Source organism: Sorex araneus, chromosome 5 (assembly GCF_027595985.1).
Source record: "Sorex araneus isolate mSorAra2 chromosome 5, mSorAra2.pri, whole genome shotgun sequence".
Taxonomy (NCBI): Eukaryota; Metazoa; Chordata; class Mammalia; order Eulipotyphla; family Soricidae; genus Sorex; species Sorex araneus.
In genome coordinates this window covers 207888773-207907639 of record NC_073306.1, presented here as the reverse complement: position 1 = coordinate 207907639, position 18867 = coordinate 207888773, and the positions used below count along the sequence as shown (strand labels likewise).

General features: G+C 39.3%; 1 protein-coding gene across 7 annotated transcripts in view; it reads left to right on the top strand.

Moving 5' to 3' along the window:
- Window positions 1-18867, top strand: part of MAPK10 (mitogen-activated protein kinase 10) — a 275595-nt gene that overhangs the window by 241259 nt on the left and 15469 nt on the right. For all 7 annotated transcript variants that reach the window (XM_055139497.1, XM_055139494.1, XM_055139496.1 and 4 more), the window contains 2 exons: window positions 14001-14064; window positions 17377-17454. In XM_055139497.1, coding sequence (XP_054995472.1) covers window positions 14001-14064; window positions 17377-17454 — 142 coding nt within the window. The remainder of the gene's footprint in view (window positions 1-14000; window positions 14065-17376; window positions 17455-18867) is intronic.

Here is an 18867-nt window from a genome sequence, read left to right as displayed (position 1 = left end):
TAGGGTTGGGGGCTGGTGAGGAAGGAGGATGCAAGCATTGTGATGGAACGTTTGGCCAAAAGGTGGCATGGCCATTCAAAACTAGGCAGCCGATATTGAGGTCTTTAATCCACTTTGATCTGACTTTTGTGCCTGGCATTAGAGAGGGGTCAGAGTTCATTTTTTTGCAGGTACCTATCCAGTTTTCCCAGCACCATTTGTTGAAGAGACTTTCCTTGTTCCACTTTGCATTTCTTGCTCCTTTGTCAAAGATTAAGTGGCCATATATTTGAGGGTCTGTGACAGGATATTCAACTCTGTTCCATTGGTCTGAAGGTCTATTTTTATCCCAATACCATGCTGTTTTAATAACTACTGCTTTGTAGTAGAGTTTGAAGTTGGGGAAGGTGACGCCACCCATCTTCTTTTCCAAGGATTGCTTTAGCTATTCGTGGGGGTTTATTGTTCCATATAAATTTCAGGAGCTTTTTGTCTATTTCTTTAAAAAAAATGTCATGGGTATCCTGATAGGACTGCATTAAATTTGTATAGTGCTTTGGGCAGTATTGCCATTTTGATAATGTTAATTCTCCCTACCCATGAGCAGGGGATGTGTCTCCATTTCCTAGTGTCCTCTTTTATTTCTTGAAGTAGTGTTTTGTAATTTTCCTTGTATAGGTCCTTCACCTCTTTGGTTAAGCTGATTCCAAGGTACTTGATTTTCTGAGGTACTATTGTGAACGGGATTGTTCTTTAAATGTTTCTTTCTTTTCTTTCATTGTTTGTATATAAGAAAGCCATGGACTTTTGGGTGTTGATTTTGTAGCCTGTCACTTTACTATATCGACTTATTGTTCATAGAAGAAAATGTAGGCAGAACTCTCCATGACATTGAAGCTAAAAGCATCTTTAAGGACGAAACAGCACTGACCATGCAAGTGGAAGCAAACATAAACAAATGGGACTACATCAAACTAAGAAGCTTCTGCACTTCAAAAGAAACAGTGACCAAATTACAGAAAGAGCCCACAGAATGGAAAAGAATATTTATCCAATACCCATCTGATAAGGGATTAATATCCAGGATATACAAGACACTAGTAGAATTGTATAAGAAAAAAACCTCCAACCCCATCAAAAAAATGGGGAGAAGAAATGAACAGAAGTTTCCTCAAAAAAGAAATACAAATGGCCCAAAGGCACATGAACAAATGCTCCACATCCCTAGTCATCAGGGAGATGCAAATCAAAACAACAATGAGATATCATCTCACACCACAGAGACGGGCACACATTCAAAAGAACAAAAGCAACCAGTGCTGGTGTAGATGTGGGGAAAAAGGAACACTCTTTCACTGTTGGTGGGAATGCCAACTGGTCCAGCCTTTCTGGAAAACAATATGAACAGTCCTTCAAAAACTAGAAATTGAGCTTCCATATGACCCCACAATACCAGTTCTGGGAATATATCCCGAGGATGCAAAAGAGCACAGTAGAAATGACATCTGTACCTATCTGTTCATTGCAGCACTGTTCACAATAGCCAGAATATGGAAACAACCTGAGTGTCCTAAAACAGATGACTGGTTAAAGAAACTTTGGTATATCTACACAGTGGAATACTATGCAGCTGTTAGGAGAGATGAAATCATGAAATTTGCTTATAAATGGATAAACATGGAGAGTATCATGCTAAGTGAAATGAGTCAGAAAGAGAGGGACAGACATAGAGGGACTGCCCTCATTTGTGGAGTGTAGGGTAGCATCACATGAGGCTCACACCCAAAGACAGCAGATACAAGGGCCACGGGGATTGCTTCATAGCTGAAAGACTTCTTCATGAGCGGAGGGGAGAAGGCAGGTGGAATAGAGAAGGGATCTCTAAGAAAATAATTGCTGGAGGAACCAGTTGGGATGGGAGATGCATGCCGGAAGTAGATAATGGACCAAACATGATGACCTCTCAGTGTCTGTGTTGCAAGTCATAATGCCCAAAAGGAGAGAAAGAGTATGGGGAATATTGTCTGCCATGGAGGCAGGGGGAGGGTGGGTAAGGGGGGGTATACCCGGGATATTGGTGGTGGGGAATGTGCACTGGTGGAGGGATGGGTGTTTGGTCATTGTGAGATTGTAACCCAAACATGAAAGCCTGTAACTATCTCATGGTGATTCAATAAAATTTAAAAAACAAAACAAAACAAAAAACTAGGCAGCCGAACACTCGCATGATAAGATGCGCACTCATGCGTGATAGCTCTGCTGAGAAGTTACCCTTTACTTTGCAGGAGGGGGAAGGAAGAGGGACGGCAAGGAGCCGATCTGTGGCGACACTTAGAATTCCTAGTGGCCTAAACAGAGATAAAAGCAGAAGATTAAGGAGAGTTTTAGAAGCTAAAAATCAGCACAAAGTTCAGGTGGTTAGATTTGGAGTTGAAGTCAATCAAATTCAAGACTAATGGCATATAGTGGTTGGTTTATAAATAAGAATTAAATGGCTAAATGGAAAAAAAGATTTATGACCTGAATATTGAATCATTGGTGCTGTAATCACCTAAAATTTTTGATTAAAGAATCACTAATACCTCATTTTCAATGAATAGGAAAGTAAATTCTCATTTTCAAGAGATGATTAAATAGTTTATTGGTAAAGACTAATAAATTGGTCATCTAACATCTGAGCAAACTCCAGAACAAAGGAAAAATAGGGAAAACAAAATTTAACTTTCTTGTCAAGTTACTAGAGCATTGTTTAATTAGGTTTTTAAATTGTATTCAGGTCACATTATAATGAAAATGTGCATTATTAGCACTCGGAGGTCCCCCTGGTCACAATGTTATGATGTCTCCAAACAACACTAGTGCTTTGCATATCACACTTTATGATACAATATTTTGCATGTTGCAAGTTCTCAGAGGTTTGTAAAATTGCACAGCATGATATTTTATATATGTAAAACTAGTTTTCTCTTTAATCAAGATGTGGACTTCATTATAAACTAAGTTACTTATCCAGCATTACTGTTCACTGAACTCAGAATCTAGGGTACTCTCCATCGCTTCTGTCAGGAAAACTGTGACTGATTCAAGAGACTCAGCGATTTCCCTTGATCACGTTGGCCAAAGAGTTACTTTAAATATGAGGCAGAGGGGGCTGGAGCGATAGCACAGCGGGTAGGGCGTTTGCCTTGCACGCTGCCGACCCGGGTTCAAATCCCAGCATCCCATATGGTCCCCTGAGCACTGCCAGGAGTAATTCCTGAGTGCAGAGCCAGGAGTAACCCCTGTGCATCGCCAGGTGTGACCCAAAAAGCAAATAAATAAATAAATAAATAAATAAATAAATACGAGGCAGAAATATCATGTTCATGATGTTTATAATTTTCAAATCTCTGTTCTAATTCTTTGAAATCTCAGGGTGTGTTGATTTCTCTTCCCAAATCATTTTATTTTATGAAGAAATAGGTATTATTATTATTATTATTATTATTATTATTATTATTATTGCTTTGGGGGCATACCCAACAATGCTCAGGGGTTACTCTTGGCTCCGCACTCAGGAATTACACCTGGCAGTGCTCGGGGGACCATATGGGATGCTGGGGATCGAAACTAGGTCGGCCGCGTGCAAGGCAAACACCCTACCCGCTGTACTATCACGCCAGAAATAGATATTATTAAGGCCTGAATGAAAATGGCTAGCTTTCTGTAGAAAAGTTTTCCTTCCATCTAAACAAAGGACACATACTTAAGCATTGCAGTAATTCCTGTAATTACTGTAAAAGCAGAGCAGAGCTCTAATCTTGTCTGCACAAGAGTCACCGAGGAGTCTTGATCTATTCTGAGGTCCAGACCTTACTCAAAGTTAGTTAAATCCGACTTTCTGACTATGAGTTCTAAGTTTGGTGTCTCTGATGCTGCAGAGGGTTTAGCGTGCAGGAGTGACTGAGAAGCTCTTCGGTGAGAGAGATCTGATGGCAGGGATTAGCACCCTATGCTGCACATTAGCTTGTTTGCGACCACAAGGTGGCAGCATCACAATGCAATGCACTTCCCAGCCTCGCGTGGAACCGGGACTTGGTGTCTTGTGATTCAGGTGAACAGAAGCCCGAGGGCCCCATGCCCTAGAGGGAGCAGACAGCATGGAATACCCTTCCCTTTTGTGCTCTGTTGCTTTTTGCTTATGAAAACATTTAAGTGTATTTATTTCAACAAGCTAGCAGGAACTGTATTGCAAGCTCAGATGGATGGAAAAATGCAAAGAATATGGATTTTCTAATTAGATAATTAGGATTTAAATACCTTTTTACCATTTACAGAGAAGTTATTAATATCTTCATACTTCAGTTGTCTGTCTAGAAGAGACGGGTTGTTATAAGGACTGAGATGCATGAGAACCACCTTTGATGAGCTGATGCTGGGATGATAAAATCAAGAGGAAAGAAGATTAATATAGAACTAGTTATTCAATGTCAAGAAAAAAGCCCAGCACATTAATACATTTTATTTTTTAAAAATTCTTTATTAGAGAATCACTGTGATGTACAGTTACAAACTTATGAACTTTTGTGTTTGCATTTCACTCATACAGTGATCGTTTACCCATCCCTCCACCAGTGCCCATTCACCTCCACCAATGATCCCAGTATCCCTCTCACCACCCCCACCCCATCCCCCACCACCCCACCCTGCCTCTGCAGCAGGGCATTCCCTTTTGCTCTCTCTCCTTTTGGGTGTTGTAGTTTGCAATAGAGGTATTGAGTGGCCATCATGTTCGGTCTATAGTCTACTTTCAGCTCGCATCTACCAACCCGAATGGGATTAATATGTTTCAATGCATGGTCTTTATTTTCCTTGTTTGGCTTTATTCTTTCCCTGTAACCTATTTTTCATTTTCTACTGATAATTACTAAATTAAAATGCTCTAACTGCCTTTATTTGAAAGAACAAAGGGGGCTGGAGTGATAGCACAGCGGGGAGGGCATTTGCCTTGCACATGGCCCACCTGGGTTTGATTCCCAGTGTCCCATATGGTCTCCTGAGCACTGCCAGGAGTAACTCCTAAATGCAGAGCCAGGAGTAACCCCTGCGCATCGCCGGGTGTGACCCAAAAAGGAAAAAAAAAGAAAGAACAAATAATAATCAAGCCAACTTTTAAAAATTAAACAAATCTTTTTATTTCATGAAAGCTTTAACAATGAAAGCTGTGAGCAAGGATGGAAATGGGTTTTACTTTCTCTACCAATATGATAAAATATTGCTAAGATAAATGAGTTGTTACAGTACTGCTAATATGGATTAGCCAAGTTTCTTTTTATTTCTCCTTGTGGGGGCCACACCTTGCTGTGTTCAGGGCTTTCTCCTGGCCCTGCGTTCTTGGCAGGGGTTGGAGGACCATGGGTTGAGCTGGGGACCAAAGATGGGTCCACTGCATGCGAGGCAAGTACCTTACAGTGCATAGCAGTGTACAATCTCCAGCCAAGTTTTTTTAAAAGATATTTAAGCACAGTTTCTCTGGTTCATTTCTAAGCACCTAGAACTGCTTTATATCAGACCACCAATGGCCTTCTAGGTACCATGTCAAGGGAAGCTGGCATCCCATAAGACTTGGCCATTTGCAAAGACTGATACCCTTGTCCCCACGGTGGTGGCATCTTTCCTGCTCTCCCCTTCCTGTCTTGGTGGTGTGCTCCTAGGGTTACGGGTTCTGGGGTTTAATTCTCCAGATATTCCGAATTCCTATTCCCCTAGGAGTCTTGGATCAAAATGAAATGAGTCTTACTTTTAGTTACCATAAATGACTCTCAATCCGTACGTTATCTCATCTAGCAGTTCTGAGTTTCAAACTATGAATGTAACAATCACTGGAATTTAAATTGGCATCTCGAAGTTAGGTTACGAAACACTGAACTCTTCATACCAAACCTCTTCTCCTCCTCGGACTCCCCATTCTTCCCCCTCACACCGGACAACTTTCCTCCCTGAGGAAGCAACCCTCCCCTCCCCACCCCCACCCCCCTGCAGAATCAGCCTTTATTCTGTGAACCTCCTTTATATCCAGGTAATCAAAGCTTAATAGCTCTTTTCTTTGGATGGGGGGAGTTCAGGGCTTATCCTGACTTTGCTCTCAGGAGCCACTCCTGGGAGGGGTCGGGGACCAAACTGGGGGTCTAGGATGGAGCAGGGGTCGGCCCAGATAGCTGTGCCGTGTCTTCCACTCAGCTCCTGCTCCTTTCCCGTCACCTTGACCATGTCCAGATGACTTGTTAGAGGAATTCTGTGGCCTCCTGAATCATTTCCTACCTTTTACTTCCTCACTACGGCCCAGGCTAACTGCACCCCAGCAGTTCCTATTGAGCTGTCATTCCACTGAGGCCTCCCGAGCCCTCCTCCTTCCCTCTGCCCCGGAAGACCCTCCGAGAACACGTACTCAGAGGATTACTTCTGCATGACTGCCCTTTCCCTTGTGGGGTCGTGGCTAGGATGCTACACACAATAAGCTGAGTAAAGATTAATAAGTCATCTTCAATGATAGATGCTATTAACCTTTTACCCTCCGCTGTGGAGTACTTCCAGTTCATCAGATTTTAAAACAGTATTTACCTGATCTAGCCTCACTTGAATGTGACCCTGGTGAAGTGATCTGAGGTGGGCTTGCAGAAGAATCTTGGGGGCTTTTTTTTAAAATGAAAATTTAAGTACTTACCTAGACATGACAGACTGGAGCGATAGCACTGCGGTTAGGGTGTCTGCCTTGCACGCAGCTGACCCATTCAATTCCTCCATCTCTCTCGGAGAGCCCAGAAAGCTACCGAGAGTATCCTGCCTGCATGGCAGAGCCTGGCAAGCTACCCATGGCATATTCAATATGCCAAAAACAGTAACAACAAGTCTCACAATGGAGACGTTACTGGTGCCCATTCGAACAAACTCGATGAACAATGGGACGACAGTGCTACAGTGCTACCTGATCTGAGTATATGAGTGTTCAATTTCTATTCATAGAGCAAATATACATTCTAAAATTGGCTGGTACCTTTTAAAAAAATTATTAATCATTGACCAGCTGTCTGCTTTTTAGAAGGCAGTGAAATTTTTGATAATTGGTAATCCGATTACTTGCTGATATGTGTCTACTGCACAGTAAGGCCATTATATAAATTATACTACTCTAGAAAACTAACTAGTCAGTTATTTTTACAATTGTGCATAATGCTGTTATACTTTGATTAGTTTGACAGATTTTGTTGTTGGCAATACTGTTTGTTTATTAAGGGCCAGAGAGATAGTATAATTGGGTAAGTTCTTGCCTTGCATGCAGGCAGCCTGGGTCCTATCCCTGGCACCATGTAGAGTCCCCTGAGCTCTTCCCAGAGTGATCCCGGAGCACAAAGCCAAACATAAGCTGTGAGGAATGCCAAAGGTGGCCCCCAAACAAGCAAGCAAAAATTATTCATTAAGCAAAAATTGATCCTTAACTTTGATAGTGAACTAATCTTTGTTCTCCAAGAATATAAAGATTAAACAAAAAGGACATGTTAAACAATACAATTAGCCAAAAATAAGTAAAGGTTCCTATCATTAAGTATTACCTGTATAAAAATTATTCCATTTAAATGGTTTTTTTTCAAGGTAAGGGACTAAAATTATAATAAGGTCTATTCATTACAATTACAAACACATTTGGGAATCACTCTATGGATTCAAAGAAATATAAAATCAAAGAAAGTTGAACACTTTCTTCCATAGACTTTTCAGTATAACTTTATGCTAAAATTCAACCTACTGGTTGAATTCTTATGATAAATCATTTATATTTGGTGCTCCTAAGTTGCTAAGGTTATTAAGCAAACAATATAGCAGAATTCTGACAAAGATGTGTAGATAGAGAAAAAATAGGGAAAAAGGAAAAAAAAATCAAGAACATAGGAAACATCATTTGCTTTCATCCAGCTGTCCAATTAATAGAGAATACACACTGAGTGGCAATGCTATTTAAAGCCTTTGTGGATATTTTCAACAAGGCAGTGGAACTCAGAGAGGAAAGTGGAATGAAACCATATTGTGTGCTTAATTAGAACAAAAGGAGCCGAAACAAACACCAATACTTGATGATGTGCATATGATTCCGAACATGACTGATAGGGAAAAAAATGTTCATTCAGAGACCCAGGATGGATAAAAGGAAGAGCATTGTCCAACTCCGATTTCTCCTATCTGGTTCCCATCTCTTTGGGGAGTCCTGATGATGTCCAAGACATCTTCACAAAAAGGATTCAGGCCTCTAAGAGCTACTTGGGTGAGAGCTGCCAGGTCTAGCTCCATGTGCAGTCTGACAGGAACTTGGACCAGGAATCAGAGCAGCTGGCTGAAGTATGTCATTATTGAAAATCTTTCATAAATGGTGATTTACTCAAATCACATTTCTTCAACCCATAAGAATTCCCTTCCATCTTTTTCCTTCCAAGAGCGTACATCTTAATCCCTAACTTTGGTATTAATTAACTCTGTGAATGTGGACAAAATACGCATACTCTCAGAGTTTTTCACTTCTCATTTGCAAATTAAATAGGGATGACTAGGTAAACTCTTATCAGTCTTCCAGCACTAACATCCTGTCATGCTATTGAAAAATATTATTATCTTGGGTATTAAGGGAAGAACAAATTCACACATTTTACTCAATGAAGTATCTTTAAATACATGACCAACGAAATCCAGTCACAAGAGAAAGCAATTTGTACCTTTGGAGAATCAATTACGGATTTGAATAAATATTGGTTAAGGAGCTCTTTTCACTTGGAAATCATGCCTGAGCAGCAAGAACTCGAGAATGCCAACAGAACTGATATGCCTCGGTTCCAACTTTATTATGTAAAGTCATACTTTTCCATGTACTCTCTAGCTAGAGCCAAGTTTTATAGCTGAGTTTTTGCATTACTAAAATTGGAGAGAATGAAAAGAAATGCTGACACCATGTCTTCACGCCGCAAAGGCTACAGCTGTGATTGCTGTAGATGAGACAAAAATGTTGCCGTGTAGTTGTTTTCTCCATCCTTAAAATACCACGTACCGAAGATCTCTAAAGTGCCTACTGAAACTCTGCCACGGAGGCTGCTCACTTTCTAGTTTTCCTTTTCACGGCTTCACCCGTACTTTTACTGCCCAGCTACTCAGCTTAGAAAACTTGCTCACGGGGCTGGAGCAATAACACAGCGGGGAGGGCGTTTGCCTTGCACGTAGCCGACCCGGGTTTGATTCCCAGCATCCCATATGGTCCCTTGAGCAATGCCAGGAGTAATTCTTGAGTGCATGAACCAGGAGTAACCCCTGTGAATCACCAGTTGTGACCCAGAAAGCAAAAAAAGAACAGTTGTTCATCTTTACTATAGTACATGGCAGAAGTAAATCCTACCAACTTGATCTATTGATATTTATTAACTATTTTTGTATCTATATCTTCTATTCTTCCTTATTTTCCACACTGAGTAAAAACCTTGGTGTGGAATTATACATATATATGTATGAGATCATCAAGTAAATATATATTTTACATGTTGATGTATTTTCCACGTATATATCAACATATATATTTACTTTGTGATCTTTTCTCTAATTTTTCAAATTCTTTGTTCTGCTCTCAGTGGAGTTTCAGTTAAGTCTTCCTCTAATCCAGCCAGGAAAAACATCTATGCACCATTTCTTTACAGTCCTCTGTGGTTTCTGTCCCCTTTAAGAAGCAGCCTTCAGGGGCCAGAGCCATAGTACAGCAGGTATGGCTTTTGCCTTGCATGCGGCTGACCTGGGTTCGATCCCTGTCATCCCACATGGTCCTCTGAGCACCATCAGGAATAATTCCTGAGTGCAGAGCCAGGAGTCACCCCTGAGCATTGCCGGGTATAACTCCCCTACCCCACCCCACCCCCCAAAAAGGGAAGCAGTCTTCGGTCTAACTCATGACACTTAACAAACATCCTGGATCAAGTCTTATGTTGGCTACCTGTCTCTCTAGACACAGCTTTCATGCATGTCACTTTGGTCATATTATAATCACATAAAGTATATCTTATTATAAAATAACTGCATTCAATTCTCATTGCATGTGTACACACTCAAACACCACATTACCATCACCACAATAACCATCATTCATAATTCTGGTTGTGTATCTTTGGCTTGGAGTCATCCTTTTCTCCTTATTCTATTTTGAAGAAAACCGCATCATCTTTTGTTCACTAAACTGGTATAGATGTCATCAACTCTGATATGCAGAAGTTGGGTTTCCTTAGGGTTTCTCCACTCTGTTCCCATATGGAAATTTCCTATGTAGTGCTTCATCTGCTTTACATCTGCCCTGTCTCACTAAATAGAAATTTGACTAGCGATCACATTATTCAGTTTCGAAATTTGAATTTCTAATGCAGCATTACTTATTAGGTACCTAAGACATTTATTGAATGGCAAATTCATTTAGGTTCACTAAAATGTACTAACTCACCATGACCATGTATTTGTCCATATGTTTATCTCTCTAAAGTGGAATTGTCAAACATGTGTACACAATACCAGCAATATAAAACTCATCTGTTTGAGTTCATGGTCCAATTTTTGAATGATTTTAATAAAAAAGAATCAAAACCTTCTAAAACAGCAAAGGGAATTTTCAGTCTTTTGAAGAATATTCGAGATTGTGCTTATCATAAGCCTTAATAATTTCTCATATATTATCTTTAACTTGCTCTTTTGATTTTAGCGTGTCTCCAGTAGTTTTAATTTGCTAGATCCTCTTAAAAAGCATTCACTTTGTTGCAATTGCTGCTTGGCACAGATGATTCTTTCAGTTTAAAAAAAATGGAAAGGGTAATAACTAAACAGTGGAACACTAGATTCTTTTTTAGCAAAGAAGGCAAGGAGTGTGATGGAGTACTGCAAGCTAATGAGTGCTCTCCTAGTACTCCATGAGTCTCTGAATATGTCATTACTCCCTTTGGGTAATCGGTCAGTGATGGCTTATGTTGTGTGTAGATGCTAGTTCTGGTTGCATATACTCTTCCACAATCTGTGAATGCATTATATGGTAATAAAATTATAAAGCCTAAACATCTAGCCTTTCAGACATATTATGCAGATGTACTTAAAGCAGCTCTCTTGGCTTATTGAAAGAAAAAAATTGGAGTCGGTACTTGGCTTCTTTGTAGTTTGTTTGTGGTTAGAGTCTATGCACTTCGTGTTTCATACATCAGCAACAGCTGTTTGATGAAGCTCCAAGGAAAACCTCTCTCCAAATAGTTCTGTTACAAAGAGAAAATGGCATTCATGAACTTTGGCAAGAATGGTACTCTTGAGCCATGTCCAGTTTTGAAAACTTGAATGGAAAAATCCACTCCCTGGAGAAGCCAGCTACAAAGGGTCCTGAGCTGAGTCTTTTGTCAGAATAAGAAAGAGAAACCAACAATGCACAGAATTCTGGGGCTCTGTGAGAGCTTAGTGCACTGTGTCTAATGGGAACTCAGCACAGCATTGCCATGGCCAGGAAGAGCAAAGCTAAATGCCAGATACTTGGTGAAGTGTCTCTATAACCAGAGATTAACTTTGCATTAACTGACTTTGACGATAGTCTCATAGAACTTTAAAAGTAATCTCACCACATATACTTCCATATGAGTGAAATGTAATCACAAAAGTTTGTAAGTCTATAACTGCATCTCATGGTGATTCATTTAAAAAAATTTAAAAAGTAATTCCATCTTATTCATTCACTTATTAAATAATCATATTTCAATCATGTTGGAATCCTTTGTAGTTTGGGATGAAAAAGCCATTGCCTCAGTCAGTTCCCAAGAGCAGAAGCTGTTTGTTTCAGTCACCCTCTCTTTAGCAGATGGTCTTCATTCTTGTGTTCTCACTAGGGCCCGGGGTCTTGTTTTATTGAGAGGGTCTTGTTTTATTGAGAATAGTGTTAGTGAGTAGAGGATATTAAGTATCAGGACTGGAGAGAAAGTGGGGAGGGTCCTTGCCTTGCACCCAACCGGCCCAAATTTGATACCCAAGGGTACCTCACATGGGCATTCACCCAGCCAGGAGTGATCCGTGAGCACAGAGCCAGGAATAATCCTTGAGCACCACTTGTTGTAGCCTGAAAAAAAGAAGAAGAAATAAAAGAAAATTAAATAGCAGAAGGTGCTTAGCTGTCCATAGCTGAGTCACAACAAAAGTCACTCTCAGACTATGAAAAATATGGATGGGAAAATTGGGGACTAAGGGTTTTTTGGATAAAGTGATGACATCTGGTGTATATGTGCTGAGACTTATACACACTGAATATGAAACTGTCTTTCTGAAACTACGATACAATATTTGGGTAAACTACCATAATATTTGTATTAAGTTTTAAAAGCCTCTCCTGCTGTGGCAATCTCAGATGGTAAATGAGTCTCTGGCCTCATCATTATTTCTCACCTCAGTTTTAGGCTGTGTCACCCATCGGTACTGGCAAAATTTTTGCTTTAATATCCAGTTGTTTCTGCAATAAATAAGGATACCTGAACTTGTCAGGACTAGGATGGTTATCTATGCCGTATGAATCAGACTCTCAAGGATTCTGGGTGCACTAAAGAGGGCCATCCTGGCATGAGGATGCTCTTCCTGGGTCAAAGAGTCTCTCACCGAAGTCAGAATCTGTCTCTGAAATATTTTTTTTCAAAAGTTACCGATAGCCTTTTTTGAGGGATTCATATGTTAATTACTTTGAGCCCATCTCATTAAGTGATTCTTTTATTCTCTACCAAATCTTTTGGTTTGGGCTGGATGAATTCTAGAATTCATAACACCAGAATTTTAAAAGTTTTTAAATTGAGTTCACTGCCAGGCAATGTAAGTCCTCAGCACTTACTTCTGTCTGTCTCGTGATGAATCATTGTCACATACAATCCTTTTTCTCCATGTCACATAACCTGAGCTCTGACCTAAGTGGGTCATAATGGATCTTCTCAGGGGCAAATAGCAGAAGGAAGAAGGCAGATGTCTTCTTCCTGGAAGGAAGGCACCTATGTTTGTGAAAATCTTTCTTTCTTTGTTTCTGAACTCCTCATGGGAAGAGTAATTCTGATTTCATAAATTATACTGGAGATCCTAAGACATTATTTCAACCCAAAGAGAACTAACCAAGGGGTCCCATATAGGTTCAAAGTGACTCACATCTAAAAATAATTGGGCATCTATTCTGCATGGGGAAGGAGAAATCTCAAACTATTTGAATACAGGGCATATAGATATCTATCAGCTATTTGTCCAAAGGTGTTTTATGATGTTTTCAGAAAGGATGTATTGATTTTATATAAGTATTCCTATGGTTTGATGACAAAATATTTGAAAAGTATCAAAACCTCTTCTTTGAGGATGGTCTAAAAATGCAAAATGATCTTGTAGTCTGGGATAGTATTAGCAGGATTCTATTAAAGTGGAAAACAAATGGAGGAAATAGCTTCCAGGCTCTTGTCTTTGCTTTTTCTTTCTTCTTCTTCTTTTTTTTTTTTTTTTGCTTTTTTTTGGGGTCAGACCCGGTGATGCTCAAGGGTTACTCCTGGCTCTGCACTCAGGAATTTCTCCTGGCGGTGCTCAGGGGACCATATGGAATACCAGGGATTGAACCCAGGTCTGCCGTGTGTAAGGCAACCGCCCTCCCAGATGTACTATCGCTCTGGCCCCTTGTCTGTGCTTTTTGAGACTGGCTAATTATTGATTTCTTGGATGTGGGTCCTTGAGTCAGAAGGTTTTGGGAAATGAGCTCACAGGGGCTGCATTCTGCCGCCTTATCTGGTCGGCAGCAGGCTTTACCATGTAAATGAATTCTCAATAAATTTTGTGGAGAACTTTAACTTCATTGTCACTGAGATAATTTCATAATTTATGCAAGATTCTGATCACCACTGCATTCAATGCATAACAAGTAAACTTATGCATTATGGAGTTCTGCTATCTTGAAGTCATTTCATGAGATTTATTGTTTATTTTTCATTCTGCAGCCTCCGCCTCAGATATATGACAAACAGCTGGATGAAAGAGAACACACCATTGAAGAATGGAAAGGTGACTAGCTGCATAAAAGTGTACTCTTTGTTTTATTGATCTGCGTTTATTATCTTACAAGAACCACATGCTAATTACGCAACTTTTATTTAAAAAAAGCAAAAATTATCTCTGTGGCCTTTTAGAACAAATCAGTAATAGTTGATTTTATAATTGATATAAAGTTGATTTTATAATTGGTAGCTTCTTAGATCATTTTTGAAGCTCCCACAGATTCATCCATATTTACATACTACTAGCAACATTGCATTTACTCAAGAATAAAAGGAACTAGTTGCTGATGACTTGTAAAATGAAACTGAGTGTATTTGTCACAGCAGGAGTCAGCCAGTTCAAAATTTCATAATGAAACATTCCAGAGTTAAATGCAAAGTTATCATCTATAATGATTACAATAAAAGTTGTGCCTTAAACAGTTTTAGTCATTAGAGAGAAAATATTGTTCATAAGCTGAACTGGTAATACTTGAGAATTTAAACAGAAAACATATGTATCTAAGTGGCTTGTTTCTACTTTAAAGTAAGGAATAAAGAATAGTTTTAAAGAAAAACTCTTCCATACGCACTATAGCTCAAGATTATATTTAGCATCAAACAATACAGAGACAAAACTTCTTATAAATAATTACACTGAATAGAATAAATAATTACACTGAGTAGAATAAATATGAAAAATACAAGTGTAGATCATAATAAATCATTAAGTCAAACAAGAAAGAACATAAAAAAAGTGAAAGAAAAAACATCAGAACTATGTTGAAAGTAATAATTCCAAAATGTAAAAGAAAAATGGAAAATGGAGAATATCTATTTTTAAGAAACAATGTACAAATAAAAGAATAAATAAAGTAATATGTTCTATAGATAACAGTAGTATGAGAAAGTATGGAAAAATAAACAGTAGTGTCAATCATGTGTGAATATAAGTCAAAAAAGTGAATTGAGTCTAACACTGATGAGAAGATACTCTCTCCTGGGGGTCTGTGAGTAGTGAATGATGGAATATAAGTAGCAACTGAGAACTAAGGTGTGAGAATCTGAAGACAAAACACCTGTAAAATTTTCTGATTGTATAAATTATAGATTATTGCCAAGAAAGAATGAATAGGTATTTTTAGCTGAAGTTTTAGAAGGGTAAAAATGTCTTTAAAATGTATGCGGGTAAGATGTACAACAGATCTATCAAATGAGACTCTACAAGCCAGAATAGGATGGAAGGATATGGTACAAAATCTCAACGCAATGAACACCTCGCCACGAATACTCTATCCAGCTAGATCATCATTCAGATTTGAAGGAACCATCTAAAACTTCATGGACAGGCAACAGCTCAGGACATTTATAGCCCTGAAACCAGTTTTGTAAGAAGCCATAGAAGAGCTCCCGTAAGGTAGAGGAGAAAGTTCCCATCCTGTGGCATTGAGGACACACTGGCTAATGGAGTGTCTGGTTCTATTCTACTAGATTAAGAAAGGTTAAAAACAATAGCAATTAATCTTCATGAATTGAACCTTACTTATTTTCAGATAAGTCTATTTGGCATTCTTTTAAAGATTTTTTTGGACCAAGTAATGTGAAATAAATTTGTGTACACCCACTCAGGGGACAAAACGAGAGACTTCATTTAGGACAGGGAAGGTATAATGATTACTGCAATAAGATCCAAGTATGAAATGTAATTTAATGCAATGTATTTTAGATGCCAGAGTTGAAAACTTAGTTTTTTAAATGAGAATAAGCAGTTAAATCATGTAGCAGTCAGTCACTACAAATGGACTTTTGTTGATTTATTTTCCGATAATTCCATTTACCACTTCTTTAAGTTTTATTGGAGTAAGTGCTATAAAATAAATTTATTTGCCTGCCAAGGTGGAAAGCTGGGAAATGCGAAAAACCTTGGGATGGAAGAGGACTCTGGCGGTGAAATTGGTGCTGGTTCACTATATGCCAGAAAAAACGCTAGTATGAACAACTTTGTAAATCACAGTATCTTAATAAAAGTTAAATAAACCAATAAACAAAATGTAAGAAAAAGCAATATAATATAAGAGAAGAAAAATAAAAGGAAATGAAGATTTTTAAGTGTAGCCTTAACAATGAGAAAGTAAGAAATGGTTGCCAATTTGAGAATAATTTTTAAAATGAAATTAATTTTCTAATGTTGGGGTCTAGACTTGGCAAATTGAAAAATTTAAGATTTGAGTTTGAGAAAAAAGACAATTTTTTTTCTTTTAGGGTTACACCCAGCAATACTCAGGGGTTACTCCTAACTTTGCATTCAGGAATTACTCTTGGCAGTGCTCAGGGGACCCTATGGGATGCTGGGAATCGAACCCGGGTCGGCCGGGTGAAAGGCAAACGCCCCACATGCTGTGCTATGGCTCCAGCCCTGATGTTAACTTTTTTTTTTTTTTTTTTTTGCTTTTGCTTTTTGGGTCACACCTGGCAATGATCAGGGATTACTCCTGGTTCATGCACTCAGGAATTACTCCTGGAAACCAGAGGGGACCATATGGGATGCTGAGAATTGAACCTGGGTCAGCCGCATGCAAGGCAAACACCCTACCCGCTGTGCTATCACTCCGGCCCCACCGATGTTAACATTTTTTAAAGTAAATATTTGGCTGGAGAAATAGATAACTGGGTAAGGTGCTTGCTTTGCATGCAACCAACCAACCTGTTTTTGATTCCTGGCACCTCATATGGTCCCTCAAGCATGTAGGAATCCCCAAATGCACAGCCAGGAGTATCCTCTGAGCATTGCTGGGTGAGACTTCAAAACAAAAGCCAAACAGTTGTAATGATTGGCAGTACTTTAAAGTTACAAAAATATATGTGTCTTTTAGAGAGTAAATACAGAAGAAAAAATGGATGTCAAAATTCCTATAAGATAACTTGGGGTTATCAGGTGTCAGCCAAAAATTCAGAAAGCAAAACGTGCATGTGTTTATACACATTATTTGTGGAAAATTTACCAGGTTCTATTATTGCTTAAAACTAGAAAGAGCAAAAGAAACTCAACTTTCATTTCCTCTTCTACATCATTAAAATTTTATTTTTTTTTATTTTATTTTATTTTATTTTTTTTTGCTTTTTGGGTCACACCTGGCGATGCACAAGGGTCACTCCTGGCTCTGCACTCAGGAATTACCCCTGGCGGTGCTCAGGGGACCATATGGGATGCTGGGAATCGAACCCGGGTCGGCCGCGTGCAAGGCAAACGCCCTACCCGCTGTGCTATCACTCCAGCCCCCCATCATTAAAATTTTATTTGCTGTTAACTGATGGATTTTCTTTGTGCCTTGTCTTACAGAACTTATCTACAAGGAAGTAATGAATTCAGAAGAAAAGACTAAAAATGGTGTAGTAAAAGGACAACCTTCTCCTTCAGGTACTCACTCCCAGTGAATATCCAGTAAACTTGTACTTGCCTATTATCTTTATTTTTGAGGAGTGATTAAAACCCAGAACATTGCTAAGAAGTCATATGAACAAGTGTCACTTGACTGTTTTCCTCTACAACTATAAATATATTATTTAGTTGTTATTGTGGCACTTGTTTTCTTTATTCTTGGTTATGATGGCCTAACACAAGAGGTCTTTCAGGACTTACTTAAGGAATCTTGAAGAAATGTTGACATGAGCTGACTGTTTATTTTTGGCTTGGGGGTCCTGGTCGGCTGTGCTCAGGGCTTATTCTTTGCTCTGTGCTCAAGGGTCACTCCCGGCAGGGCCTGGAAGACCATATGGATGCCAGGGACCGAACCTGAATTGGCTGCCTTCAAGACAGTCCTCCTGCCTGCTGTGCTCCCCCTAGATCTGACACGAGCGAATTAAGGTCGTCATCAAAATACCGAGTCATAGGCCCTTCGCCTACAAGCCAGAGTAGACATTAGGAATCCCTCCACTGAAACTTCATCCTCATTCATTCCAGTTCCGAGCTTAGCACGATTGTCATCAACTCTGATGCTTTCTGTTTTAAGTCAGAAAGGGAGAGTCTTTTAGTCGCCATGTCTGGACTCTAATACACATTTGCACATGTATCGTATTTTGCCAATCTTAATATTATGTATTTGATTTGCTCGAGCAAATCAAAGATCAACGGGACTACAAGTGATACAAGTATTATGTATTAGCAGACTTTACTTACCTGCAGTGGTGCTTATATAATTTTACTAAGATGTGTGTTCCTCACTCAGAGTGTTAGAAAATGTGATGACTCAGACTAAGCTTTAAACTACACTCAGCTCTGACTGGTAGGATAGGTAGCAGTTACTGTAAAGGAAATGAATTTGATGCTCTAAGTTTGAAACCATGCCCCCCTCCAGGTACTTTCAACTGCTATGAGATAAAAGATGTAGGGTGAATTAATTAAAATTTCAGACCGATATTACCCTTTGGAGAGTTTGTTCCCAAAAGTATCCAAAGGAATGAAATTCAACAATGGCATCTTCTCACCCCCAGATGTTCAATTCTATCCCAAGCATTTCCTTGAAGAGGGTTAAGAAAGTCAGGAGATATTATCCTGAAAACACTTCTTCTTCCTCCAGATTGAGACAAATTGATAGCAGTTGCCTCTCACTTTCTTGGCCTGTTCTGCCTGATGCTGATTAAACAATCCAGTCTGCTTCTAAGAGACTCCTAAAGCTACCTGCTTAGCGGCTAGATTCCTTAGCTTAAGAGTTCCCATAATGGCCCGCATTGAGAAACCCAAATTCCAAGATGAGTGAAGGATAACAGTATCTCTGGCTGGTCCGGGGCAGATTCTAATAGAACTCGTGCTTGCTTTTATGTCAAAGTGCTC